The 27,695-nt window shown below is 43.8% G+C and overlaps 2 protein-coding genes across 4 annotated transcripts; one reads left to right on the top strand and one right to left on the bottom strand.

The window, feature by feature from the left end:
- Positions 1-1,213: 1,213 nt before the first annotated feature.
- Positions 1,214-3,292, top strand: IL17D (interleukin 17D). Its single transcript, XM_076328119.1, has one exon. The coding sequence runs from the start codon at positions 1,214-1,216 to the stop codon at positions 1,562-1,564; it is 351 nt and encodes a 116-aa protein (XP_076184234.1). The 3' UTR covers positions 1,565-3,292.
- A 5,433-nt stretch (positions 3,293-8,725) lies between these two features.
- EEF1AKMT1 (EEF1A lysine methyltransferase 1) lies at positions 8,726-26,226 on the bottom strand. 3 transcript variants are annotated; one of them, XM_076328117.1, is made up of 5 exons: positions 26,167-26,226; positions 14,912-15,065; positions 13,913-13,995; positions 12,977-13,257; positions 8,726-9,337 (listed from the first exon to the last, which is right to left on the bottom strand). In XM_076328117.1, the coding sequence occupies exons 2-5, from the start codon at positions 15,059-15,061 to the stop codon at positions 9,210-9,212; spliced, it is 642 nt and encodes a 213-aa protein (XP_076184232.1). In that variant the 5' UTR covers positions 15,062-15,065; positions 26,167-26,226; the 3' UTR covers positions 8,726-9,209. The 3 variants fall into 3 exon arrangements, with proteins under 3 accessions (XP_076184232.1, XP_076184231.1, XP_076184230.1); XM_076328116.1 differs by lacking the exon at positions 26,167-26,226 and adding an exon at positions 25,590-25,651; XM_076328115.1 differs by lacking the exon at positions 26,167-26,226 and having other exon boundaries at positions 14,912-15,073.
- Positions 26,227-27,695: the final 1,469 nt, after the last annotated feature.

Here is a 27,695-nt window from a genome sequence, read left to right as displayed (position 1 = left end):
GAGGAAGCTAATGAGTACAAAGAGGACAGCTGGTATAGGAGCTAAACATAATAAAAAATCCTCTTTTTCTGAAGGTGCAAACATTCTTTCTAGAATAATGACACACATGTAATAATGTACAGGTTACAGCCATGTCCAGCAATTACCTCCAGTATAAGCAGGAAAAGCAGGTAAAGAACAAAGCAACAAATACATCACCACCTCAATAAGCAGTGTGGCTACACACTTCAGTACGTGTACTCTGCTGTGTACTTAGTCTTTTTATTTCAAAAAACAAGCAGACTTTATCAGCTTTTACTCTCTTCGCTAAAAACAATGGCTATAGGTCAGCCAGGATCTGTATGACCTGAGCCCATAGTATCACATCTTTGTTTCGGCATCCAGTAACATCCAGAGAGGAATGTTGGAACTTGGACTTTGTTGGTCCAAGCTGTACTCAGGTTACAAGCTTTCCAGCTCCTACTAATCAGGAATTTCCAGAGACAGGACATTAATAAGCAAAAAGAAAGGGTCAAACAACAAACTGTAAGACAACAAAAAATAGAGGCTATACTCTTGAAGCTTTGGGGTGATGCTTTACATCAAAATGTAGCAGGAGAGGGCAGAAAAAGACATGAACTTTGCAGTTTATCTCAGTGTGGGCATGCAAATGTTACTCTTCTCTGGTTAGAGGAAGAGGCAGTGGAGGTGAATTAGAGAAAGAAATACAGAGTTCTGTTTTCAAGAGGAAGGCGCCTTTATAACCCCAAGTATACTAGGGAGCAAAAACTATTGCAGAAATAATAGTACAATTTAATTCTATTTAAATTACAAAATTTTAAAACACCGTGTCATAGCTTCAACAATAACAATGTTAACAAGGATTTGTACCAATTTTTGAAGAACTCAAGGCAGATCAAAAGTTTGGAAATGCTCAAGTGTCCTTTTTAATGCTTTACTTACCCATTCAGTCCAAAATGCAAAACTTAATCTGCTTAAACCCCTGAATCTCACATTTTAGAAAGCCAGTCACTTCATACTTTAGTGTGCACTGTGGGACCTGATGAGTTCCAGGAGTTGTTCATGTTTTTTCTTTACACTTTACAAATAAGAAGCCAGACAGCAACAGCTACAGCTGTTTTTCCTAGCAAAGAAAACAAAAACATTATATAAATGTTTACAGTCAAATCACATTATAATAACATTTTCCAGATGAATATATCTATTTTTAGAGATGCTAATGAATATTTATTATTTGCTTCCCTATAGAATTTCATATGATCCCACAAGATATCCTAAATACATTCCTGAAGCATACTGTCTGTGCAAAGGCTGCCTCATGGGGATCTTTGGTGAGGAGAATTTTCACTTCCGCAGCACCCCTGTGTACATGCCAACAGTCATCCTCCGTCGCACATCGTCGTGTGCTGGGGGCCGTTATGTCTACACAGAAGATTACGTCACTATCCCAGTGGGCTGCACTTGTGTACCTGAGCAAGAAAAAGAGGCCGAAAGTGTAAATTCCAGCATAGATAAGCAAGAAATGAAGTTGCTGGTAAGCCAGAACAAGCCATCATCAGAATGAATAATATATGAAGAGTCGTGTTACAGTATTGGCTTCATATCATCATTTCACCACCTCAGGAAACTGCACCACAGCAGCAAACACATTGACTTACCCTCTTTTTCTGCTTACAGTTATTTCAGTTACAAGATGGAAAGTTTTGTCCAGTCAGATTATTAGAGATGACAATTCATATTAAGAACTTATTGAGTTCATGTAAGTATTCGTTGCAAATTCCAAAGTAGCTTTTTTTTTTCCTTAGAGCAGAACATTTTATCCTTGTTTATTCACAGTAAATTTTAGAAGATGATGCAACTGTAAGACATGCTAGCTACTACTATAGCAGACTACTGGTTGTAGATATTTTTAAGGAATCTCTTATACTCTACTTCTAAACACTCATATAAAAATCACATAGCTGCCGTACATGTGCCAAGGATAATTTCTCTGGGAGAGCCTTCTTTTATGTTGCATATCTCAACTCTAAGCAGTGTTCTTGGCTGTTACATCTTTGGCTATTTATACACGACAGCAAAGAAACCTTTGCTGAGTTTGAGTCATTCATGAAACCATATTCTATGAGTTTGCTATTTTTAAACTTGCCAAATTGCTAAGGGTACAAACGCGTTGAGAAAAAGCATGCTGGAATATTGTAAAACTGCAGTGGACTTTTCTGATGTGGACTAAGTCTAATTACACAGAAAATATCAATTAGAAAAAACACAGTTTGGGTCCCAAGAATTCTGTATTAGATTGCATTCATCATTAACCGCTTAACTGTTTCTTGTGACAAAACTGTACTCTGTACAGTTAAAAGGTCAAAACCTTTTTCTTGTTAGGAGAGGAGATTCCCCATTAAAAATAATAAGTACAAAGGATAGGCTTCATTTCAGGAATACTGCAGATGAGTAAACAGGCTAGGTCTTAACTTCTAGATCCTACAGGGGTCATTGAGGTGAGTCCCAGCCAATCGAAACTTGTTAAATCCAACTGATTTATACAATTAGTGTTACTCATTTTTCCCTATGCTACAAGTAACAGACAATCACCTGCAAAATATGCTAGTCTGCAGAAGAGCAGTCTTCCATCTTTGCAGCTTACAGGAACTTGATGGCAAGCCCTAACTGGAAACCCTAGATACACAAAAACTTGCATTTCCAGAACAAGAGACTGAAGGTTGGCTCAGTCTGGTGAATGAGAATCAGGAATAATCAGGCATACCTTGCATGACCGTAACTCCTGAGGGCCACAGTCACCAAAGTTGATAAATCTCTGAATGCACAGCAGAGAACATCTTTTACAGTTGAAGGGCCATGACTGCGGTAGCATTACAAGAAAGAATAATCACCATATGCAGCAATGTATTTGCTACATCAAAATCTCAAAATTGGGCTTAATTCACAGAGGAGAAAGTCTCTATGCTACACAAACACACATTCCTTTGGAGTGTTGTTGGATGAAGAATGGAAAGACTGAGCTGAACAGAATTAACAAGTTAAACAGAGAATGAAAATCCTATGACAACTCCTTGTCTTGGTGCATAATTATTGACTGTGCTCTTTATGACTCAGTCTGGTATAATAGTATTTTTATAGTGCAATCAGTATAGCTTCTTACAAAGCCTAAAACAACTTTAAGAACTCCAGAAACCAATAAAAGATTCCCATCACAATGTCAGAGTGAAGTTTATAACCGCATTTCTTGTGCAGATGCTTTTCCACAATTCTGTTTTCTGATCTATGTTTCCTCAAATTGTGATGCTTCTACTCAAGGGGATTCTCAAAGGAGGGTTCAAAGAAGATCATAAAGTGTTTATACTACTCAGGGAACAGGTAGTTGCCTAGCTGCTGCCAACAATTAAAGGTAGTTACCTGTTCCCTGGAGAATGTAAATACTTGAAGCAATTACAGCCATTTTTCCTTCGTCCTGATGTGGAAGAACTTCTCACCCTCTGAGAAGAGGGAAATGGTAATCAAAGACAGAGGGGCTCAAAAGGGAAGCAGACCCGCAAAACTGGAGAAACTGCATTAGATGATGCTTCAAGTCTAAGATCTTACAGTTTCACTATTAAATTGTGGGTTTGGTTTTTTTTCTCCACACACACTCTTTAGACAGGGTGAAGTTGTACCTTCAGACTCCACAACATAGAAAGCAAGGTCTTCACAGTAAAAGGCAGCAAAAAACCCCCAAAACAACACAGCCCTTAACATTTAGTAAATACCCAGAAGAGCTACCAGCTAAAGCTCTGGCTAAATGCTGCCCTCCAGCAAAACTCATCTGTCTGCCCACACACTTTTGTTTTACAAGTTTGTCTGCAACAAATTAGTTACTAGAACACATGGATTTATTTGCATGATGTGGAGAAAAAAAAAAATCTCACTTTTTGTTGCAACACTCTTGTCCTGCAGGCATAAATTATAGAGTCAGTTTGAGGTTTTCAAGTAACTAGAGCATGTTCTGAAAATTCCTGGGAGTCACAGGCTAAGATCAGGTAAATGGAACACAATCGGTTTTGCCAATCCAGAAAAACAGATGCTTTAGCTTACATATAGCTTCAGGAATTGGATGACTGAAAGGAAAGTGTTACAGAACTGCAAAACCTCAGTGGATCAATAGATTATATATGTTGGCGACCTCCTTCTCATACTGCAACAAGTGCAGAAAGCTTCCTATGGTTACAGGCAACCTCGTGTTATCTTACTCAAGCCAGTTTCCCTTTTTTAATTCTCGCCCTCTTCTGTGACAGACATTTTAGCTGAGCCAGTTTGCTTCCCGATCCAGCTTTCCAGTTAGGTGTCTCTTAAAAGCTATGTTTATGTTTTAGCATGAGCAACTGTTTGACAATAATTCGTTAGTGAACAACTGTTTGTTAATACTTAACATCAAGAACTATTAGCTACACAAACATTTATTAACCTTCAAAATATCCTTCCATATATAAACCCTCTCCACATTACTCACGTGGAAAAGGTTGAGTATTAAATGTAGTTTGCGTTTGTTTGGAATTTTTTTTTAAAAGAGATCATCACATCATGGATTTATATCAGTTTCACTTCAACTGTGGTGTGACATTTTCCAGCTTCTAGCCCGCTGATTACAGCTGCTGCAGCCTTGCCTTTAATTTGCATGGGGGAGGGGGGGTTCGTTGGAGTTGCTTCAAGGCTCACAAACTGTTGACACAAGGCAGACATGAAATGCCTCATTGAACCAACTCCAGGCCCAATAAATGCAAACAATTCAAAGCTGAAACTATCTGGCAGCTGCAGCTGATTTGAGAAAATTTTTGTTGTGCCAGGAAAATCTTTTCCTTCAATGAGGTTATCCCTGGAATACATTAGGAGCCACAAAACACAGAACAATATCCTTGGTAAAGAGATTATTTTCTTCTCTGTAGTATCACTTAAGATGGGTTGGAAAATTCATGTCATTCAGGAAGATTGAGAAGAGCCTGAGATGCTAGTTTTGGTTTACTAGCCAGTCATTACATGAAGGTGTCTGAATAGGCAGAGGTCTACAGCTGCAAGTAAACATGAAATTGCGTGGGGGAATGTGAACGTGAACATGAAAGCAGCAAGGGAAAAAGGCTGTGATGTGCTCAGAGAGTATAAACACCCATTAATCTCGCTGGGATTAGGGAACAGCCATAACTACCTGGACTAGGGCACATGAGGGAGATCTAGTCAATCCTACGTTTTGCTGAGTAGTGGCATGAGCTACCACTGTTTTTGCTGTACTCCCATCTAAGGAGGCTGCAGAACACAAGTGGACCCAGACACCGGCTGACGAGGGGCTTCTGCAACCCGAACCCAGCTGCCCTGTTTCCCACCTCACTGCACAGCACTGGGGCTGTGCTGTGCAGGTAACTGAGGGAGAGTGACAAAACCAACCATCAGAGGTATTTCTCACTTGTTCTGGTACAGAGGGGCATGGGCGGAGGGGTGAAGACAACCGTGTGGTACAGACAGGCTAACTGTGCAACATCGAGCTGAGAGCAACAGCATTTTTAATGGGAAGTGCAGATTAGATCTTAATGGAAGCAGTACCTTGGACTTCATGCAACAGCATTTCTAGAAATGTTTCGTTTGTCATCTGGGGTGAGGTGCAGGCAGCTGCAGTGTATTCTCTTTCACCTATAGCCATCAGCCTGTGCACAAGACCCCAGGTTTCCTCTGCCAAGTGTCACATTCATACCGACAGCAGGGCATTGAGATGTCCTGCTGCTGCAGTGCCTGTTACTGCGGCCAAGAAGCTGTAGCACATGCAACTCTGCAGTCATAAATGCCACTGGAAAAGCAGCATGGTGGTAACACTCCACCACAGGCTGTTCCAGTAGGAAGTCCATCCATGAGACATCCACAATAAAGCAAGCCAATCACTACTTGACACTGAAGGGTTTTTTTGTAATCCTATTACAGAAAAAAGAGAGATTTTGCTGTCACATAGTATTTCTTAACGTTACTGCGATGGCACAAAGTACAAATTCACTACGAATTTTTGTGACTTGCAGCCTTCTCAGAAACACAGCCACTTCCTTGGAAACAAGTATGACAAAAATAGTTTACCTCCTATTATTGATGAAGGCTGTGAATGCCACTAGTCAAGCTCTACTTGGGCAGCTGCCTGCGCTCACCAGGCTTTTAAGAGGAAAGCCGGTGGACAACGGGCTGCTCTGTTGAGTGCATCTACACAGATTCACATGTACCCTCATTTCATAATCGTGCATCTTCACAGTGCCTCTTTTCAAAGCCATCTGACCTACATGTGAGAAGTAGCAGTTATTTTCTTGGTGAACTGAATTTCTTGATACAACTGAATGGTGTACTTTTATTTTTTTAAGAGAGGTCTCTGATGAAGTTAGCAAACGTCTTTTAATTCTGATATAGAGAGCCCAACACCACACATTTACCAAAATGAAGGAGACAACTGAAGAAATTAATAGCAAAGCAGCAACATAGGTGAAGCTTGTATTTGAACAGCATGTTCTAATTTAGGTGGGTGGTGGGGGAAGAATATCATCCCTTCTGGCAATCATACCTGTCCCACTTGAAGCCTTTACGTAGTTAGAAATAAAGTTTCAGGAGTTACTTCATTGTCTCCATCTGCTTGGTGTGCAAGACATTGAGGTAATAAACAAAACAGTTTACAATTGTGAAGCATAGATTTGTGCCAATACCTATGCATTTAACATTCTGGTTTGCTTCATTTTGAAACTGGCCATGTAAAAGTAATGGCACGGCCTCCTGGAAAACAGCTAAACCCAGCTGTATGTCACCTGCGGGCAGTCATTTTCAGGGGGGGATTCTGGCTTTATTGGGTTCAGCAGCAAGGAAGGCTTCTGGTTTGAAAGGCAAAACTGTGTCAGCCATGGGCTCAAGGAGACTGTCAGAAGAGCCCGGTCTCCACTCTCTCTGCGAGCTCTTCCTCTGCTGCACTTTTCTCGTTTTAACAATACCTATTACCAGCCTGATAGAAACCAAGGCGTGTGAAAGAGAAAGAAAACTGGTATCATTAAACGCAGGAACACTATATGGGGGAAGAAGGGGGAGGAAGCAGCAGATACAAAATGTGAGGAGGGAAAAGCCTTAGGAAGTGAACGGATCTCTTGGAAAATGGAGAAGAGAGCAACAGTGGCTTGGACAGGTATTTATGAACCAGTGTTGTGTCCAGCTCAGGAAGCACAATTCTCTGAGTGCGGAGAGAGGATTATATTCCATCTACGTTATTCCTGCTCATTTATTTACTCCACCAGATGGGAATATCTGCATCCAAACAGCAGAAACACACAGAAACATGAGTATTATCTCTACCTTATTAAAAGTCTTGTCTCACAAGCTTAATCAGATTTATCCCCACCGCAAAATACATTTCTTAATACTTCAGTTTAGGTGCTTCATTTTGTAGATGCAGCATTTCTGTTAGCCTTTTACACAATCCCAATATATAAATATGGCATATAAAGACAAGTATTTATGTTTTGTAAAGTATATTTATAGCTGATAAAGTGCCTTGAGTGCCTTGGAATTTATGAACCAGCTTTCACCCAAAAATACATCAGTAGTGTAGTCAAAAGGTTAGTCAAAACTGGCTTTAAAAATTCCCAGTTACCAAAAAGCTCTACTATCCCAAAGCAAAGTTTTTCTAATGTATCATCTATTTTGATTGAAATATAGCCAAAACCTTGTATATAAAATTTAACATTTGTCTATTAGAAACAGTGGGAGTTTATCAATACATTGTTATACCTCAGTGGTTTTGTAAAATTCAACGATTTTTAAGATGCTTCTATTCTACTGCTCTGCTGCTGTCTGTGGAACAGGAGGCAGATAAAACTGGGCAATTGGAAAAAAAGGACTGTTCTTGTCACTACAAACTTGACATCATCTTTAGCTTGATATTGAAATTTACTAAAAAGCAGGCACTGTATTTAATCAGATCCATTATGATTCAAGATTTAAGGGACTAACATGTATGGGTCACAGTACTACAGACGTATCTCATAACCAACAGTAACTCAGAGTGAGAACCCATGAACACGGTCTGAAGCACTAATGCAAGGAGTGGTTGATGTGTTGCATTTTTATTTAGTAATTACTTTGTATTCAGGTGATTTGGCCTGACTAGTGTACAGGATTCTTAATGAAAGTAAAGCTCTCTCTAATGGGGAAATCTTTATTGTCCTTTTTTCAAGGAGACATCACGTTTGTACCACCTCTGGAGATTAGCTTAACTAGTAAGTAGAACAGCCTAGTTGTGTGGTTTTCTAAAAGCTCATGACTTTCTGTTGCGCTAACACATACATCGCAAAATAAATGTGCCGTACTTCTGCAAAGAGACGTTTAACAACTTACATTACTTTTTCTCTAGTACAGCATACGTACATACACAAGTTTGTATGGTGGTAAGTGATGACAAAATGGATCTTATCTTTTTCCACAAGAAAGCCTGGGTTTGTGACAAGGCTTTAGAGAAAAGGTGAAATAACCACAAATTTTTAAAAAGCCAGTCTGGCAACAATAGTGGATAGTAGGTCTTATCTTACTTGGCAACTGGTAGGTAGTTCTGATTATTATTAAAAGCAACTGGAGAGGCCTCCCCAGAAGGAGAGCTATTTTCTCTTCTAGTTATCCTTTATAAAAACATCAGCCAGCTGGATAATGAATCTGAAAACACATGACACATTCAGAACATCTCTCAATCCTTTTATTAAGGGAGCATCTCTCAAGGTTGAAAGGAGACCACTATTCATGCTCTTTCAACCATCCACTAGCTACCAAGTCATCAGTTCTGATGCAATGACGATTCTGATGTCTGTGAGGCAAGCACCTATGTGTTGTCATAAGCCAACCAGCTAAAATCACTTCAGAGAGGTCACTGAAGAGTCCTTGAATGGTAAAAACTACCAGTTAGAATGAAACTCTAACAGAGAAGTTCCCATTGTCCAGCACCTGCATTGTTTGGTCCCCATTTACCTAACAGGTAAGATACAAAACACAGTAACTGTAAATGCTTACACATTTAAAAGACAGAGGCTGTCACACCATGTTGATTAAAGCTAGCCCAGAAAACAGTACTTGGAGCTGAGTATTTCAGCATTGAGAAATGTGGAGTCACTGATAAAAAACAGAAAGGAGCTTGACTGAAAAAGTTGTAGATCTTCTTATGAGAATCAGTCCAGTCCAGAGGCATAGTTCACATAACATCGAAATTCATTGGCTAAATTTCGCGAGTGTTTTGGAATAAACTTGCATATCTTCACACCAAGATGCTTTGCTGCCTGTTCCTCCATGATTGCACCTGCAGCAAAAATAATTAGTATTCGATGAGAAAAACAGTAACGTTTGGGCTTTTTTAATAGCTCCTCCCAAACACATATATATAGAGTCTGCTTTTTTTAAGGAAGCAAGGCTTAAAGCAGCTACGCTGTCAGCCCTCTTTAACAACTGAATCTATTGGGAAATTTAAAATAAATCTGAAAGAATGGAAGACGCCCCAAAGAAATGAATGTTTGAGAAGTTTCATAAAAATAGGTAGAGGGTGTCATGGTTTAACCCCAGCCGGCAACTGAGCACCACACAGCCGCTTGGCTCACTCACCCCCCGGTGGGATGGGGGAGAGAATCAAAAGACTAGAAGTGAGAAAACTCATGGGTTGAGATAAAGACAGTTTAATAGGTAAAGCAAAAGCCGCGCACGCAAGCAAAGCAAAACAAGGAATTCATTCACTCCTTCCCATCGGCAGGCAGGTGTTCAGCCATCTCCAGGAAAGCAGGGCTCCGTCACATGTAACGGTTACTTGGGAAGACAAATGCCATCACTCTGAATGTTCCCCCCTTCCTCTTTCTTCCCCCAGCTTTCTATGCTGAGCATGACGTCATATGGTGTGGAATATCCCTTTGGTCAGCCGGGGTCAGCTGTCCTGGCCGTGTCCCCTCCCAACTTCTTGTGCACCACCAGCCTACTCGCTGGTGGGGTGGTGCGAGGAGCAGAAAAGGCCTTGACTCTGAGTAAGCACTGCTCAGCAGTAACGAAAACATCCCTGTATTATCAACACTGTTTCCAGCACAATTCCAAAACATAGCCCCATAGTAGCTACTGTGAAGAAAATTAACTCTATCCCAGCCAAAACCAGCACATTCTCCACCCCTTATTCCATACCATTTACATCATGCTCAGGTCCCACACTGTGCAATACATCCTCATTAACCACCACCACCCTTCCCATCCTTTGATATAGCACACAGGTATCATTCCCTTAGTCTATGGACCACCCCTGTAAAATGTCCATAAAATGTCCACAAAATGTCCACTGAATTCATTTAGTCCATGACTTTGGGCTCCATCTGTTATGGTGGTCACGCAGGACAGGAGAGGTGGTGTGTTGCGTGGAGTTACTGGGCACCAAAGCCAGCTCAGGTCAGGTCACTGCTGCACTTGCACTGCTTCTTGTAAGGCTTGTCCTCCATTGGTTCAGGTGGTTCCTGCTATAGTAATTCCCATAACATGCAACTCAAATCATGGGTTACAACAATTTAAAGGTATTTCCATTACAATCTCCACCCCGGGTCCCTTTGGACCAGACCATCAGGTTTAGCATTGCAATGAACTCCTCCCCTTGCCCCTGCTTTGGCTTGGACTAACGCACAGACTGCAGTCCCTTAGGGTTGTACCTGCTCCAAGTGGAGCCTTATCTGTGAGCCACAGTCTCTCCAGGGGTACACCTGCTGCGGCACAGACCTATCCACAGCCACAGTTGCTTTGAGGTGCACCTGTTCCAGCATGGCCTTCTCCATGGGCCACAATGCCTTCACAGATATACCTGGTCCAGCATGGCCTTACCCACAGCCACAGTCCCTTCAGAAGTAAACCTGCTCCAATATGGCCTTACCCACAGCTGCAGTCCCTCCAGGGGTGTACCTGCTCTGTCGTGGGCTTATCCATGGCCACACGCTTTGAGGTGCTCCAGCACAACCTCATGTATAGCCACTGATGCTTCAAGGTGTACCTGCTGCACCATGGACTTATCCACAACCACAGATGCTTTGAGGTGTACCTTCTCCAGTGTGGACTTTCCTGGGGCCACAATCCCTTCAGAGGCATACCTGCTGCAGCACAGACATAACCATGGCCACAGACACTTCGAGATGTACCTGCTCTGGCATGTGCTTATTCACGGCCACAGATGCTTCAGGGTGTCCTGCTCCCACGTGGACTCATCCACAGGTCACAGTCCCTTCGACTCGAGTTCACACTGGAGTTCCAGCCTGTCCAGTACAGCAGCACAGAAACAGCAGCGATGCCCTGGCCATCTGCCAGCCCAGGCGCATCGCCATTGCTGTTATCAAAATGTTCCCAGGCACAGCAGAGTAAGATGATAAGCAGTACAGCAAGCAGCGAAAGCAAAAAGCAGCCACTAATGAGCACTAGACTCTAATATACAGTAAGGCAAGCAAGCCCCATGGCAAGCACAGGAGCCTGCCAATTAATAGCTAAACAGCAATAACAGCTATAAATTCAATCTAGCACATTCCAATCAAACCTGTCGTTATCTCGAACCCTTCGAGCCCCACGTTGGGTGCCTAGCGATTCTTTTCCCCCATCCCACTGCAGGGGGAGTGAGCAAGTGGCTGCGTGGTGCTTAGTTGCCAGCTGGGGTTAAACCATGACAGAGGGTAAGATCAGTGCCCCTTTTATAGAAAACAGAAACTTGAACTCAATCTTCTTGCTACGTGCCAAAGAAATTACATGGTAGGGAGCCATGGGAAATGCAAACAGATTACGTATACTCTTCCACTTAAATAAACCATAGTGCAGTATTTACAGCTACACACTGAGAAATCACTTCCTTGAGCAGTATTTCTCAAACTTTGTAAACTGAAGGACGACCTATCCATTTTAGGGAAAAAAATTCTGAGAACATTCCTTGTGCATGACTGCCATGTGCAATTAAACAAAGAAGTGGGCTTTCTATGGCCATATATTATTTTAATTTTTCTTTATTTTGCCTGCTTTGTTGACTTCCCTCAAATTGTATGTATAGAGGAGTTTTGTCCTTTGTTTTTTTGCAAAAGTTTCCTGGATGTCTTCAGATGTCTTGTAATAAGAATACAGTTTAAGAAACACCATGACTAAGGTAGATACTCATAGCTTCTTAAACCAGCAAGTGCATCTTCATAAAGAAGGACCTGCAAGTACAGCTGGTAAGTTATCCAGTTTCACTGCTCTCATCACTGGTTTTTAATTCCTCCTGCTGTATTTCAGTGCCTAAGATCTCCTTACTTGAATCACAGTGGCAGAATCCCCTCATACATTCATTCACATTACAATTTCTATGTTTACCAGTAAGGACAGGTAATATGAAAATAAGAAAAAGTTGACTTCGGTTTTCTTTTCAAGACTTAGCTAAAATCATCCCACTTTACTCAGCAAAGGCCATTCCAACCTATTTGTCATTCTTTCTACTTAGCTCACCTTAGATGCTAAGTAGTATGTGGCAGCTGAAATCCTGCAGCTATTGTCGCGTTTAAAAAAATCACAAATTCGTAAGGTTATTGAATAAGACATTAACAATAAGTTGCACCTATGTTTGTCATACCCAGATTTCAATCATTGCAATTATAGAGAGTGGCCCTTTCATATGAAAAAAAAATATTTCTGGAACTCTGCAGGATGATCTTATAATTCTTCAAAAATTTAGTAAAACTGGTAATGCCATATGAAAGAAGTACTGACTTCAACTATTAAAAAACACATGCCTTCAGTTTAAAATAAAGGTTGAACTAAAGTATTCCAATAAAAAGCTTAGGAGACATATTCCTCCTTGAATTAATGATAAATTAGTATTATTGAGTTAGTATTTTTCTCACTTAAGTAAGTTTGTCTTTTGAGAGAGAGAAAAAGATGCTTAATGGTTACCTAATATTTTTATTAATTATACCTGTGCAAAGCAGAATCTTTCCTTTTGTTAAGTATTTGATGGTCTCTGCAGTTTTTTTAAGACATTCCTCAGACAGATAGGGAGGATCTGCTATTACGATGTCAAAACTGTGTGGCAGGAGATTTTCAGGTAAGTTCAAAGGGTGGTTGTAATCATAGAAGATAAATTCTTCTCCATATACAGAAAACCTTCTGTCGTACTCCAGTATACACACTGAAAAATCTTTACCATCCTGTTCTTTCAGTTTCTGGTACACACTTGGTGCACTAACACATGCTATCCTGAAAAAGAGACAATAACTTAGAATATTAATTTAAAAGGCAAACAACAACAAAAAAAAACCCTACAGCAGTCCTCAGGGCTGCTTTGGGAAAACATTTTAAACATTAGTCCCAAAAACGTAAGCTATTCTTCCTCCATTCTAACAAATAATTACTTTAGTAACAGAGTTTTAAGTATTAAAGCCATTACCTATTCAACCTCCATGCTGCACAAAGACCTTAAGCTTAACGACAGAGAAAATCTTGTTTCAGAACAGCAAAGAAATATACTTGAAAACTTAAAATTAAAAATGACTCCTTATAGAAATAGGAAGAAAACCAAGTTTTTCCATCTGTTCTACAGAAACATTGTATGAAAACAGAGAAAAGAATTACAAGTCATTAATATACTCTGGAGCTCTTTGTATTTCTCAAAAAATAAAAAGATTCATAGTAAACTTTTACAAGGCAGAGCCTACAACATTCAATGAAATGCTAAATGGTAAGATCAGTATGAACAATTAATAACAGCAAAGCATTTCTGCAATATCTCAATTGAACAAAGATGAAGTAGAATGAGTAATGAATTAAACTGCATGCTCTGTCTACATAGTAGAAACGAAATATATTTACAGAAAAGACATGTTACTTCTACAACGTAACTATTAAAACCTACCTGCCACCTTTTCCAGCTGCCACAACCACTTCATTAGCCAGGCATGATGCAGTTTCATCACTGTACCAAAACTGGCTCAGTTGCTGGGAAAGATAATGCACAATTACAAACAACATCAAATCTTCTGACTGTGCTATGTACAGTTAGGTGTGGTGAGTCATACTTGAAGAAAACCAAAATCCACAGCAACTTCTCAGTTCATAAACTGTAAAGCTGGAAAGGTGACTATTTTCCTGACAGTCTTTTTACTTCTGTAATCCAGCGACACGCAGCAGGTAGCTTACACTGTGTGTTTCCAAAGCATTTACTGCAGTATCAGGAAAACCAAGTAATGCAAAGTCACTGACGAGGTTAGTTCAAACCCAGTGTGCAGATGCACAATATTTATGTGCTCTTAAATTGAGTTACTTTAGGAGAAGAGGAAAAAGGAACTTGAAAAGGGACAGTATAGAAGGAAACAAAGGATATAAAATACTAAATCAGAAGAGATCAGAAAAAGGAAGAGTAAAAAAAAAAAACCAACCCAGAGACAAATCAAAAATCAGTCTGTCAGAAGGAAAAAAAGCAGCAAAGCAGCCATCCACAAAACCAAAGAAATAAAACACAGGAAGAAAAATGATGTGAAAGGAAAGATCACTTGATCTTGTTACACTGTGTTTGTCTCAAACTCAGGGAAGAATCTTTACTACCTTCACATGCCAGGCTGGAGTTAAAATTTCCAGAACGGATAGATGCTTCTGTTGGCAGCTTTATTCCCTCTCCACGTAATTTCAGTTTGTACCCCCCCCCCACATGTAGAACAGACAACTATACTCAGATTTAATATTAAAGCAAATATCCCTACAATGTTACTGTCCATGAATAGTTTGATTTTGCTACTCTAGGAACATCTTGAGTGTTCCCTTTTTTAATTTCATTTCATTATCCATCCACAAAAGAAACTCGGTAAAGGTTACTCCTCTAACCCTGCTTCTTTCATTGAAATTTATAGTTTCTTACCCAGTCTTCTTCTATTGAACCAATGGAATATTGATTAAACCCTTGAGAGGTCTTCATGCCCTCTCTCTGCTGCTGTTCCAAATAGAACTCCTGGAGGGCAGCCAACGTATGGGATGAAAGCTGGGGAATGTCATCATCATCATCATCCATTTTTCTAGACATCAACCAGAGAAAAAAAAATTAAATTAACCCTTTTCAATGGGGAACGCTTTTAGTAACGGCATAGTCTCCTGAGGTAAAACAACCTCCACCGATGATGCAGACTTAGTCTAACAGCTAACTAGGAAAACCTCCTAACAAGAGAAAACATATTCCCTCTACTTAGGAGCTCTTAAACCAGTGAGAGGCAGATTGGAAATAACATGTCTCCAGAGAGAATTCAGGAACACCAGCAACACTATTCCCTTTCTATACAACACAGATTTGGCTTGCATTCTTACAGGAAAGTTGTCATTACAGTTCTTGATTTCCTGAATCCATATACCTTTTTTGTATCAGCCTGCAGAAAAAAAAGTCTTTAGCGGATATGGCAAATCCTATAGAAATTATTCTCTTCCCTCCTAGAAATAATGATAGCTACTGGTCATTCCTTCCCATGTCCAAAAGTCACACAATTCTGACTCAAAAACACTTGGGTTGCCTAGGGTGAGGCAGTCAGCCCCACGCATTATGACTGCATCTGCTAAGAAAAAAAGGAGGGTAATTGTCATAGGCGATTCCCTTCTGAGGGGAACAGAGGGCCCGATATGCCAACCAGACCCATCCCACAAGGAAGTCTGCTGCCTCCCTGGGGCCCGGGTCAGAGACATCACTAGGAAACTCCCTGGTCTGGTACGGCCTGCCGACTGCTACCCGCTGTTGGTTATACAGGCTGGCAGTGATGAGGTTGCAGAGAGAAGTCCTGCAGTGATCAAAAGGGATTTCAGGGCACTGGGGCGATTGGTTGAAGGATCGGGAGCACAGGTAGTGTTTTCCTCAATCCCTACAGTGGCAGGGAAGAATACTGAAAGGAACAGGAAAACACACCTGATCAACACGTGGCTCAGGGGCTGGTGCCATCGGCGGAATTTTGGCTTTTTTGATCATGTTTACACGGCACCAGGCCTGCTGGCGGCAGATGGAGTTCATCTGTCTCACAGGGGGAAAAGGATTCTCGCTCGTGAATTGGCAGGGCTCATCGAGAGGGCTTTAAACTAGGTCCGAAGGGTGAAGGGGATAAAACCAGGCTCACTAGAGATGAGCCTAGGGGTGGCATGCCAATGCTGGGGGCAAAATCAATAGCCCAGCTCAAGTGCATCTACACCAATGCACGCAGCATGGGTGGCAAACAGGAGGAGCTGGAAGCCATTGTGCAGCGAGATAGCTATGTCTTAGTCACCATCACAGAAACATGGTGGGGTGACTCCCACGATTGGAGTGCTGCAATGGATGGCTCTAAACTCTTCAGAAGGGACAGGCGAGGAAGGAGACCACCCAACCAGGATGAAGAGGCGGACGAAGTATTCTACAAGCGGCTGGCAGAAGTCTCACAATCGCTAGCCCTTGTTCTCGTGGGGGACTTCAACTTCCTGGATGTCTGCTGGAAATACAACACGGCAGAGAGGAAACAGTCTAGGAGGTTCCTGGAGTGTGTGGAAGACAACTTCCTGACACAGCTGGTAGGTGAGCCTACCAGGGGAGATGCCTCGCTCGACCTGCTGTTTATAAACAGAAAAGGACTGGTGGGAGATGTGGTGGTCAGAGGCCATCTTGGGCTTAGCGACCATGAAATGATAGAATTCTTGATTCTCGGTGAAGTAAGGAGGGGGGCCAGCAAAACAGCAACCATGACTTCCGGAGGGCGGACTTTGGCCTGTTCAGGACACTGGTTGAGAGAGTCCCTTGGGAGACGGTCCTGAAGGGCAAAGGGGTCCAGGAAGGCTGGACGATCTTCAAGAAGGAAGTCTTAAAGGCGCAGGAGCAGGCTGTCCCTGTACGCCGTAAGAAGAATGGGCGGGGAAGACGACCGGCCTGGCTGAATGGGGAGCTCTTGCTGGGACTCGGGAAAAAAAGGAGAGTTTACCGCTTGTGGAAGAAGGGGCAGGCAACTCAAGAAGAGTACAGGGATCTCGTTAGGTTGTGCAGAGAGGAAATTAGGCAAAAGCCCAGCTAGAACGCAATCTGGCCGCTGTCCTTAAAGACAACAAAAAGTGTTTTTACAAATATATTAATGACAAGAAGAGAGCCAAGGAGAATCTCCATCCTGTATTGGATGCAGGGGGGAACATTGTCACCGAGGATGAGGAAAAGGCTGAGGTACTTAATGCTTTCTTTGCCTCAGTCTTTAACAGGCAGACCAGTTATCCTCAGGGTACTCGGCCCCCCGAGCTGGAAGACAGGGACGGCGAGCAGGATGAACCCCCCATAATCCAAGGGGAAGCAGTCAACAACCTGCTACGCCACCTGGACGCTCACAAGTCTATGGGGCCGGATGGGATCCACCCGAGAGTGCTGAGGGACCTGGCGGAGGAGCTCGCCAAGCCGCTCTCCATCATTTATCAGCAGTCCTGGTTAACGGGGGAGGTCCCGGACGACTGGAGGCTTGCCAATGTGACCCCCATCTACAAGAAGGGCCGGAAGGAGGATCCGGGGAACTACAGGCCTGTCAGCCTGACTTCGGTGCCGGGGAAGATTATGGAGCGGTTCATCTTGAGGGCGCTCACAAGGCATGAGCGGGACAACCAGGGGATCAGGCCCAGCCAGCACGGGTTCATGAGAGGCAGGTCCTGCTTGACCAACCTGATCTCCTTCTATGACCAGGTGACCCGCCTAGTGGACGAGGGAAAGGCTGTGGATGTGGTCTACCTGGACTTCAGCAAGGCCTTTGACACCGTCTCCCACAGCATTCTCCTAGAGAAGCTGGCGGCTCACGGCTTAGACAGGTGGACTCTGCGCTGGGTCAAAAACTGGCTGGACGGCCGGGCCCAGAGGGTTGTGGTGAATGGAGTTCAATCCAGTTGGCGGCCGGTCACGAGCGGTGTTCCCCAGGGCTCAGTACTGGGGCCGGTCTTGTTCAATATCTTTATCAATGATCTGGATGAGGGGATCGAGTGCACCCTCAGTCAGTTTGCAGACGACACCAAGTTGGGCGGGAGTGTTGATCTGCTTGAGGGTAGGAAGTCTGTGCAGAGGGACCTGGACAGGCTGGATCGATGGGCCGAGGCCAATTGTATGAGATTCAACAAGGCCAAGTGCCGGGTCCTGCACTTCGGCCACAACAACCCCATGCAGCGCTACAGGCTTGGGGAAGAGTGGCTGGAAAGCTGCCTGTCGGAAAAGGACCTGGGGGTGCTGGTTGACAGCCGGCTGAACGTGAGCCAGCAATGTGCCCAGGTGGCCAAGAAGGCCAACGGCATCCTGGCCTGTATCAGAAATAGTGTGGCCAGCAGGAGTAGGGAAGTGATCGTGCCCCTGTACTCGACACTGGTGAGGCCACACCTCGAATACTGTGTTTAGTTTTGGGCCCCTCACTACAAGAAGGACGTTGAGGTGCTGGAGCGTGTCCAGAGGAGGGCAACAAAGCTGGTGAGGGGTCTGGAGAACAAGTCTTATGAGGGGTGGCTGAGGGAACTGGGACTGTTTAGCCTGCAGAAAAGGAGGCTGAGGGGAGACCTCATTGCTCTCTACAACTCCCTGAAAGGAGGTTGTAGCGAGGTGGGTGTCGGTCCCTTCTCCCAAGTAACTAGCGATAGGACAAGAGGAAACGGCCTCAAGTTGTGCCAGGGGAGGTTTAGATTGGACGTGAGGAAAAATTTCTTTACTGAAAGAGTGGTTAAACATTGGAACAGGCTGCCCAGGGAAGTGGTTGAGTCCCCATCTCTGGAAGTATTTAAAAGATGTGTAGATGAGGCGCTTAGGGACATGGTTTAGTGGGCATGGTGGTGTTGGGTTGACGGTTGGACTCAATGATCTTAGAGGTCTTTTCCAACCTTAATGATTCTATGATTCTATGAAAATGAAGTAAACTAGCATTCTAGGATCAGCATCACCTGGCTTTAACTTCCACACCATAAAAAGATTCCTCTGAATGCCAGAAACCTTCTATAAACAAAAGCAGCAAGAAACTCAAGAAAATGTTTTTCTAAGATAACACTACTTGACTGAAAATTCGTGTATTTTGTGCATAAGAACATAGACATAACTCCTATCAAAAAGACACGGTATGTACTACCAGAAAAGTACAGCCCTTTGCAGAAAACTCTTTAACTGGGTTATGCTGCACAGTATCACTTAACCCTGCTCACCCCAGGCAGCTAAGCAGCATCTGCCTGGGGGGAAAGCTGAAGCGTTGGTGTCCTTCCCAGAAGAGACAGAGACACCTCGTGGAACGAAGGGGATGAAAACAGGAAGCCAGCATGTGAAAAGTACTGGAGAAAACTGGAAAAGATTCTTCTCTCAAGAAACCCATTCTCTCTGTGTCTGATCTAAGAACTAGTACACAAGCAATGAGTTTAACAGAACTTGGAAATGGGCGTACGCCTGCCTTTGTGCAGAAGTCACCGAGAGAACCGCGTGCCATCTGAACTGCGTGCAACTTCAAAAGTTAAGTATAATTTGAAATATAGCTACTCACGGTTCTTCTTCTCCCCATTCCCTGCATTACAACAAGAATTCCAGAATTCACGGTCTCCTCCCCTTCCACCCTTCCCTCCATGCTACTTGCCCTAGAAGAGCTTTCAAGACATTTCCTAAAACACAGCTTCTCCCTGCTTGCTGGAAAAATGGTACCATTAACCTGCCACTGTGAAATAACTCATCACTATTCACTAGAATAATTACTCTGCCATTCCACTGACACGGTACGCACCTACATGTGCGAAAAGTAAAGTGCTTGGCTTTTTCAGAGTATTGTTTATTGACTTGCTGGCTTCTCAGGCCGGGTTGGCCAAATAGGGAATCGTTCAGAGCCTAAAGACCCACCTATGCCATTAGCCTCATGCAAGAGGAGAATTCTGGAGTCAAGCTACCTAGTAAAACCAAAATCGCTAATTTTGTCCCTAGTTTTGTGTTGAATAAAACATAACTGCTTTGAAATTATTTATATTATTAAATTATGTATTATTTAAAGTATTTACTATAAAAATGACTGCAAGTTCACACAGATAATATAGTTTTTAGCAACAATGCTCTAACAATACGCAATGCTACAATCCATTTTAGGCCCTATACAAGAACTTTTTTCATTAGGACAGATGTTACAAGTTTAAAATCACTCCTCATCTCACAACTTTCTTTTTTATTAAGTGCATCATACATGTAGTAATCTGGTTTGCTATTATCGCCTAGGCAAGGACACATCTGTGCTTTGACACTAAGAAACTGAAACAGATGCAAACTTGCAGTTCATAAGTCAAAAGTTGAAATCTTGATTTTATGTTCAGTGAGCCCATATAGGCATTTGCAAGGACTAAATCCATGCCCATGAAATGAAATCCTCACAGATAAAATTGCTGATGAAGCATTACCCGTTGTTTCAGTAGATAAAAAGGCATACAGCCATAGACATCTTTTTTCTACAAATATTTTTTTAGTTGATTTTTTTAATAGTCTCCCTTTTGGTTTGTAAATTAAAGCCTTAGGAACCAAGCAGTAATTAACTGTGAGGTTGCAAGGAGAGGTAGCTCAGAACGTATGGTAGAAATATTATGTACATCTATTAAGAACACCTTCAAAATTGAAGATATTTTTCTGAGCATACATATATCATCTACATACACTGACTTAGGTCATTAGCATGAAGAAATTTTCATGCTCAAAAACCACATCAGAAAACTATTAAAGTAAGTGAGTTTATGTGAACAAGACTTGTAAATTCCTTCAGCTTCAAGGGAGAAAGTTCTACTGTTTGAAAGCCCCTCTATACCCCTCCCAGAAAGTTCACTGCTCTCAAGTCCAGAAACAACCCTGAAAGTTTGGCAGGAGGATGGGAGTAAGCAGAGAAGCCCAGAGTTCCTCTGGCGCTTAGGGAACCTGTAAATTCTATTAACTCCCAAGGGCCCTGAGCTCTGAGGCTCCAGCTTGCCCATCCGCGCTTGCCCCAGGTCTTGGGTCCCTCCAGGAGCAGCCTGCACTCTGTTCTCATACAGACTCTCTACAAGAGCCACACAGGGGGATGGGGTTACATTTTAGGAATGCCCTGGGATTCAGAGCATTCATAATACATACAGTGCTGATACAGCCATATTACTTACGTTAAACCCTTGTATTAATAGGAATACAAGGTTTAAAACTAGCAATGTGGCAAATCATCTTTACTATTAAGTGTTGCATTTGCACCTAATTAAAAAGCAAAACAATAAAGAAATCAGATCTCCAAGAACAGCTCAAGAACACTGCATACAGAGTTTGGAAAAATAAGACTCATGGTGAAGTCAAAGTTCATCTAAAGGAAAGCAGGAGAAAAAGGGGGTAAACTCCCACAGATACAGTGGAACATGAACAGGCAGGGTTGTGTTCATAGGGTAAAATGGCAAATTTGAATGCTACTGGCCTCTAAAGGGCCAGATCTACCCATAAAACGGGAAAAGTGAGGTGACTACAACTACACCACATGGCCTACAGCAGCTAGGATGAAGGGGGTGGAGGTGCCTGCAGACTCCTTAGTCCCTTCTCCTCTGCACAGCTCAATCTCTCTCTTATTAGCTGATGAACTGTTCAGGTAAATGTCATCACTATGGAGCAAAAGCTCTTCAAAGAAAACAAAAAATAAATGAAAAGAGATGAATACCAAGTGAAAATAGTAGCACAGGAGACTCCAAGGTCTTGTCTACACAAGAATACTGTACCTATTTAACATTAGTTTCTAGTTGTCATGTATGAAAACTGAAATTTTATATAGCCAAATTCTAAAGTGGAGGGGAAAAAAAAAAACAAACCAAGTTAGAAGGAACACTATGGAAAATTTACCCCACTCAAAAATTCCTTTGGTCCCCTGTACATTTGGTCCACCCATAATTATGCAGTTATGATCATCTGGAAATCAGTACTCTTTGAGATAGAGTGCGGCTTCTATGCCCAAAGGTAACTGTGTGCCCCCATCCAGAGAAGTTTGGAAACCTGCAGTCATCAGGTCAGTTGAGACAAGTGCCCCGTGTGCCCTTGCACCATTGCTCACGCCATAAAGACAGAAAACGTAGCTTGCTCCAGAGGTCAGATCCTTCTAGATCCACAGCACTACTTGAGAGGAAGCTCCTCTTCTGTGGGGGAAGGCAGGAGGAGGTGGGATCCATATTTACAAAGCCACCTCAAAAAATACTCTCATTGTAAAGTACACAACTGCTTCTTCAGAGCTTTTACTGATAGGTTGCACCGAAGATGACAGGCTAACATTTCTCTGCCAAAAAGGTAGCGTCAACCTAACTCGTGTCTGTAAGTCAGGCCTCCCCAAATGCCCACACAACTTGGAAATACTGTTTGGTCAGCGTACAAGCAGAAGGACATGTTGCTGCTCTGCCAGTTTCCAGTACTCATTCTTTTATGGTACCCTAAAGATGTCATCTCATTGTAATAAAATGTCCCTTAGCTGAAGGGGAAAGGAAAAACTACTGAAAGGCCAAGGAATAGGAATACAACTGGAAAGCCACTCTGTTCATCACTGGGAGTGGGGAGGAAGAGGATGGTGTTAGCCCTTTAGATCTTTTACCAAGAATATAAAAAGCACATGTGCAACTTCAGAAAAGATTTTATTCTAGAGTAACTTGGATCTAAAGACAGATAGCATGAAACGGAGTTAAATATAGTTGTCTGTATTTTTCCCAAGCCACCCAAGTCAGTATTTGAGACAAACAGCTCATCATCTATGGTGTTTGCAACACATATCAAGAAAAGCTGGACACATGCCCTCCTACTTTAAAACCAGGGAGGTACTGCGCTCTGCTCAAGGTTCAGCTCCTTAACACGTACAGGGATCCAAATACCACGTCCCCAGACAACGATTGGAGGGGTGGCCAAACTAACCCACACATAGGTGGTGAGGGAGTCTGTCCCAACCAGAGTAAAAGCCCAGAGAAAGGATCTCTCCAACTGGAAACAGTTTTTCAGATCTTTAAATCCTAAAAAGAGTTGATTGTCAATGATTTGACAAGATACTGGGAGTATCGCCAAATGCACTTTCACAGGAATGACTGACAGGACATAGTGTATGAAATACATCAGTCTAAAGTAATTTAGACAAAAAAGTCCTCCTGCTAGCTAGCGTGCTCTAGCCAGAAGAGACAGAGAAATGCTAGGCCATACCTACATCTGTTTTGCAGAGTCTTCTAATACAAATCAAAACTTCTCAAACATCTGAGAGGTCATCCTCAAGCACAGGCAGCCAGCTTGTTCCCCTGCAGTCAACTGGGAAACACTCAAAAACTCAAGTTTTTGGGGCCCAGGTGCCATGAAACAGAACGGCCTCTGAACAGGATGGCCAAGCCGGGGGACATCAGAAAAGCAGAACTGACAGACCTGCACACAAACCTGAAGCAGTTTTCTTATGTACTAATGGTTTTGTGGAGTAGGGAAAGAGGGACAAGGCAGGATTTGTGAACTAGGAGCAGCTCGCCTGCCACGGATCTGAGAACAGCTCCATTTCAAGATTAAGTCTAGAGAACTTTTTGTTAATGTCCATAGCAAATGGTTCAAGAGGAAAGCTGTACTAGTTCAGATCACAGGTTGACACTGGTCATTCCTCTATCCTGAAGGCAGCCAAAAGCAGCTGTCTCAGAAGGAGCGAGATAAGGCAAGTATATGTGATACCTCCCCACTCTACACTCTCCCAGACTTTAACCATTTTCCACTACGGGAGTTGTTTCTGCATCTGAAGTGATTTATTCTGTGAATGCAGTTCTCTTAGAGACACTTGTCCAGTATTCCTTAAATTCACATAAAGTTTTTTAATCTGTAATGTCAGCTGGTAAGAAGTTTTATTTTATGAATAACTACGTCTTCCTGATGTGAACACGGCTACTAGCTTCACGTGATGCAAATACTTCGTGTATCAGAAGAGAAAGCAAATGGTTGAGCCCTCATACACTCTCTCCACACCAGTCCACATGTCATTTCACAGACATCTCCAAGTCATCCCCCTTCACTCACTCTGCAAGTTGGCTCTTTTCTAGCCCGAAGGGTCTTAACCCACTCCATTGACTGGTTGACAAAAGTCTTTCCATACATTTGCTCATCCTTGTTAAACACTTCTAATATACCCTTTTTTTTGAGATGAGGAGACTGTTCTACACAATATCTAAGACACGGGTGATCACACATTTAGGCTCTCATTTTATGATGTTTTCTGTTACAGTCTATTTCTTTTCCTAAAAAATTCTAACATTTGTTGTGTTTTTCTGGCCGCCACCAAACACTGATATGTTTTTGGAGAATCACATATCATAATCCCGAAGTCTCCTGCCTGAGTGGGAATGGTGTCTGATGAGAACATGATTAAGTAGAATTTACAAAGAAATTTAAAAGGATCTACCAAGAGCTGCAAGATACCAACACGTACAGAACAAAACTAAACAGCAGTTCTGGTCCCTTCATCTCAACAAAAAAACCCAGAGAAAATACTGAAACTAGAAGAGGTTCAAGAAGGGTAGTGAGACATCCAAAGACTAGAATAGCTTTTGCAGGGAATGAGTATGAGGAAGAAGTAACTGAGAAGGGGTATGACAGAGCGTATAATCATGAGTGGCATGAACACCATGGGCAGAGATCAGCTGCTGTTTTCCAAGGCAAGAACTAGAAGGCAACAAGCGTGGGCTGCAAGAGCCTGGTTCAAAAAAATCAAAAGGAGATGGTTCTTGACACAAGGTGTTGCTGAGCTACAGAATCCCTGTTGGTGACAAAACTTCATAGTGCTTCAAAGCGACACAGAAAAGGTTATAGAAGAGAAACTCTCAGAGGATTACTAAATATGTAGAAACTGCATTGGATTAAAAAAGTAAGGTCTAGAGGCCAGGTGGCTACTTGAAGAAGAAGGAAAGTATAACGTATTCTAGCCCAATTCTCATCTTTTTTAATAAGCACAGTCAAAGAGGGAGAGTAGACTGGACCCAGAACCGCTGTTATCCTCCTCCATGTGAATGACGAACAGGGACGGTTTCCGAAGGCGGCCCTTTTTTCCTGTTCCCTCTTGTATTTAATGGCTTTGAGCGCCCACTGCTGCAAGTACATAACCCCCGCGCCTCTCCTGGTGCGAGGGGTTACCCTGGAAAGCACGCTCCCGGGGAGGCGAGCCCACCGCCGCCCACCAGCCCTCTCCGCGGCCGCCATCTAGCCCGGAGCAGAGCGCAGCCGGTCGGCAGGAGGCTCCGCGCTGCCCGAACGCTGCCGGGAGTTACCCTCCCGCCCCAAGCCTCCCCGGCCCCTTCCGAGCAGGGGCCGCGACACCCCTGAGCCTCCCCCAGGCCCGGGGCACTAAAGGCCGCCCCACTGGGAGGGACCTCCCGGGCCGCAAACGCCACTGGCGCGCAGCCGGCGCGGCCCCTCCACTGTGGGAGACAGCTCTGCCGGGGCAGAGCAGGCCCCGGCCCCACCGCCCACGAAAAGGGGAGCGCCGGCCGCCCTCACGGGGGAGAAAGGCGGGCGGCCGGCCGGACACGCGGCCTTCCCGGCCGCGCCACTCCCCACCCCGAGCCCGCCTCCTCGCTCCACTCACCGGCCGCCAGGTCCCTGCGCGCACGCGGACCTCTCCTGCTCCGCCCCAGCGCCGCGCGCAGCGGTGCCGGCCGAGGGGCGCGCGCCCCCTGCTGGGGACTTCGGCCGGGCGGGGCGGGACGGCCATCCTAGCGGCTGCTCCGCCATTGGCTGGAACGGCCGCCCCTGGCGCCGCGGGCGGGGCGGGGCCAGGCGCTGTCCCCCGCGCGCTCCCGTCGGTCGCCACGGATAGGGCGCCCGGGCTGAGGCGGTGCCGTGCGCGCATACCGGCGGCGGCCCGCGGAGCGGCTAGCCTGGCACGCCGCCGTGCCCTCACCCTGCCCCTGGCGCCCCTCCCGGCCACAAACGCTCCGGCGGGTGTCCGCCTGCGCGGACGTCTCGTCCGAGGCGGGGCCGGAGGCGCCTGGCCCGGAGCGCAGCCGCCTGAGGGGGCTGCCGGGGCGCTGCTTCGCCGGCAGCCGGAGGGAAGCCTTCGTTTCGCTGTGCCTTTCGCCACTGCGGTGGTTCGGATGGCTATAAAGCCATCTGCAGAAGGGTTTCCAACTTAAATACGAGCTTCACAAAAACATACGACTTACGCAGAGAGCCACCGCCGTGAACCGCCTCAACGCTGCCGCCCGGCGCAGGCTCCTCACAGCCCGCAGCGCTGCTGCCGCTGGCGCCGCTCCTCGCCAGGTTCACGCGTCCCTCCCTCCCTCTCCCCCTCCTGCGGGTCAGGCCCAGGGGAAACGCGCGTGGCTTGAAGTAGTTATTTCAACAGATACAGAAATCTTAGGGTATACCTCAGATTAGACATCCATAGGTAGCCAGTCATGTTAGACTTAGAAATCACGGATATATCCCACGTTAGATGCCAAGTGTTCAAAAGCCATGAGCTTCTGACTTCCAATACCAGCCTACCTCTCCAAACTGTTTTTCTTGATCTGGCTCTCCTGTCCAGTCTTCAATTTGAATTAAGCGTTATCAAGCTGGAGCATGCTCCCTTTCTTGCATACAGACAAAAGTCGAGCTGCTGCTTAGTTTCAAAAGATAGCAAGTTTTAAAGTACCTTCCTTGTTTCAATTAATTCACTGCATCTTTCCCTTTGGGCGTAAAAACTTACAATCTCCCTGTTTCTTATTTTGTACAGGCACAACGCATTTGTCTGGCACTTCTTGTCATCTCATATTGCCCCAGAACAAAAACTTAAGAACTTCCTCACCACTGTTTTTTCCATTCCTTCTTTATGAAGTCTGGTAAAAAGCATTTTGGTAACATTGTCTTTCTATTGTTCAGTAACTCTCCTATAAACCAACTTGTAGAAGGTTGCCCATCAGATTATTTATAATTAACCCAACAGCAGAGTCTCCTCACGTTCTCCAGAGCTAGGTGTTCCTATTGGCAATGAGTTGAATAAGAAACTGCTATTTTACCTACAACCTGTTGAATCTTTATCTGCTGCAACACTTCGCTGTGGCTGAACGGGAAGTCCCGGGCTCAGCACTGAATGCCTGCAAGCAGAGCAGAACTATTTCCTTGGAAGACAGAAATACTGAATTCTGATAAAATATTTTTGCAGCATAGCTTATGTAGGCAGCAGAGAACCAAATTTTCTTGTCAGCACAGGCTGTAGGGATAGGCCAATTTTCCCTTCAGATTCCCATACTTTTTACCTCCCTCTCTCCCCCATTTCAAAACAAGGCTTTGCATTACAGTAGAGAACCGTGGGCATTTCCATTTGGTTTTAAAAAACTTCCAGGTAGTCTGGATCTGGCATTCAGTGCATTACACCCGTTGTCTTTGAAAAGTCTTGCCAAAAACCATCTTCATCCCAGCACAGAAGATTGTCCTATGTGGAGTGCACCCATATCCATTCATGTTACTACCACTGCTGTAATTTAAAACAAAAAACTCCCCCTTTTCCCTGCATTGCTGCAAAGTGACAGTTACCCGACACCTGCATATTACTGACTGCAGTAAGAAATCTGGTCTAGATTCTACAAAGAAGTGACACTTAAGTAATTTTCCTATTTCATGCATGTTTGTAAAGCATTTTATATGAAAAATGTTCTGCGCAGGGCTGATAATGAAAGGATAAAGGAGACTGAGCAAACACATACTCCTCAGT

This window comes from Aptenodytes patagonicus, chromosome 1 (assembly GCF_965638725.1).
Source record: "Aptenodytes patagonicus chromosome 1, bAptPat1.pri.cur, whole genome shotgun sequence".
In the NCBI taxonomy this organism is placed as follows: Eukaryota; Metazoa; Chordata; class Aves; order Sphenisciformes; family Spheniscidae; genus Aptenodytes; species Aptenodytes patagonicus.
Note: the sequence above shows the minus strand (reverse complement) of the source record. Positions and strands in the feature narration are given on the sequence as shown.

What these genes read in the sequence shown, in the direction of transcription:
- IL17D (XM_076328119.1), top strand. Translation starts at nt 1,214, where the DNA reads ATGCTAATGAATATTTATTATTTGCTTCCCTATAGAATTTCATATGAT.
- EEF1AKMT1 (XM_076328115.1), bottom strand. Translation starts at nt 15,073, where the DNA reads ATGTCTAGAAAAATGGATGATGATGATGATGACATTCCCCAGCTTTCA. An exon ending in GTTCAATAGAAGAAGACTGG is followed by an intron (nt 13,996 to 14,911) that starts GTAAGAAACTAT and finishes TATCTTTCCCAG; the next exon opens with CAACTGAGCCAGTTTTGGTA. An exon ending in AAAGATTCTGCTTTGCACAG is followed by an intron (nt 9,338 to 12,976) that starts GTATAATTAATA and finishes TTTTTGCTGCAG; the next exon opens with GTGCAATCATGGAGGAACAG.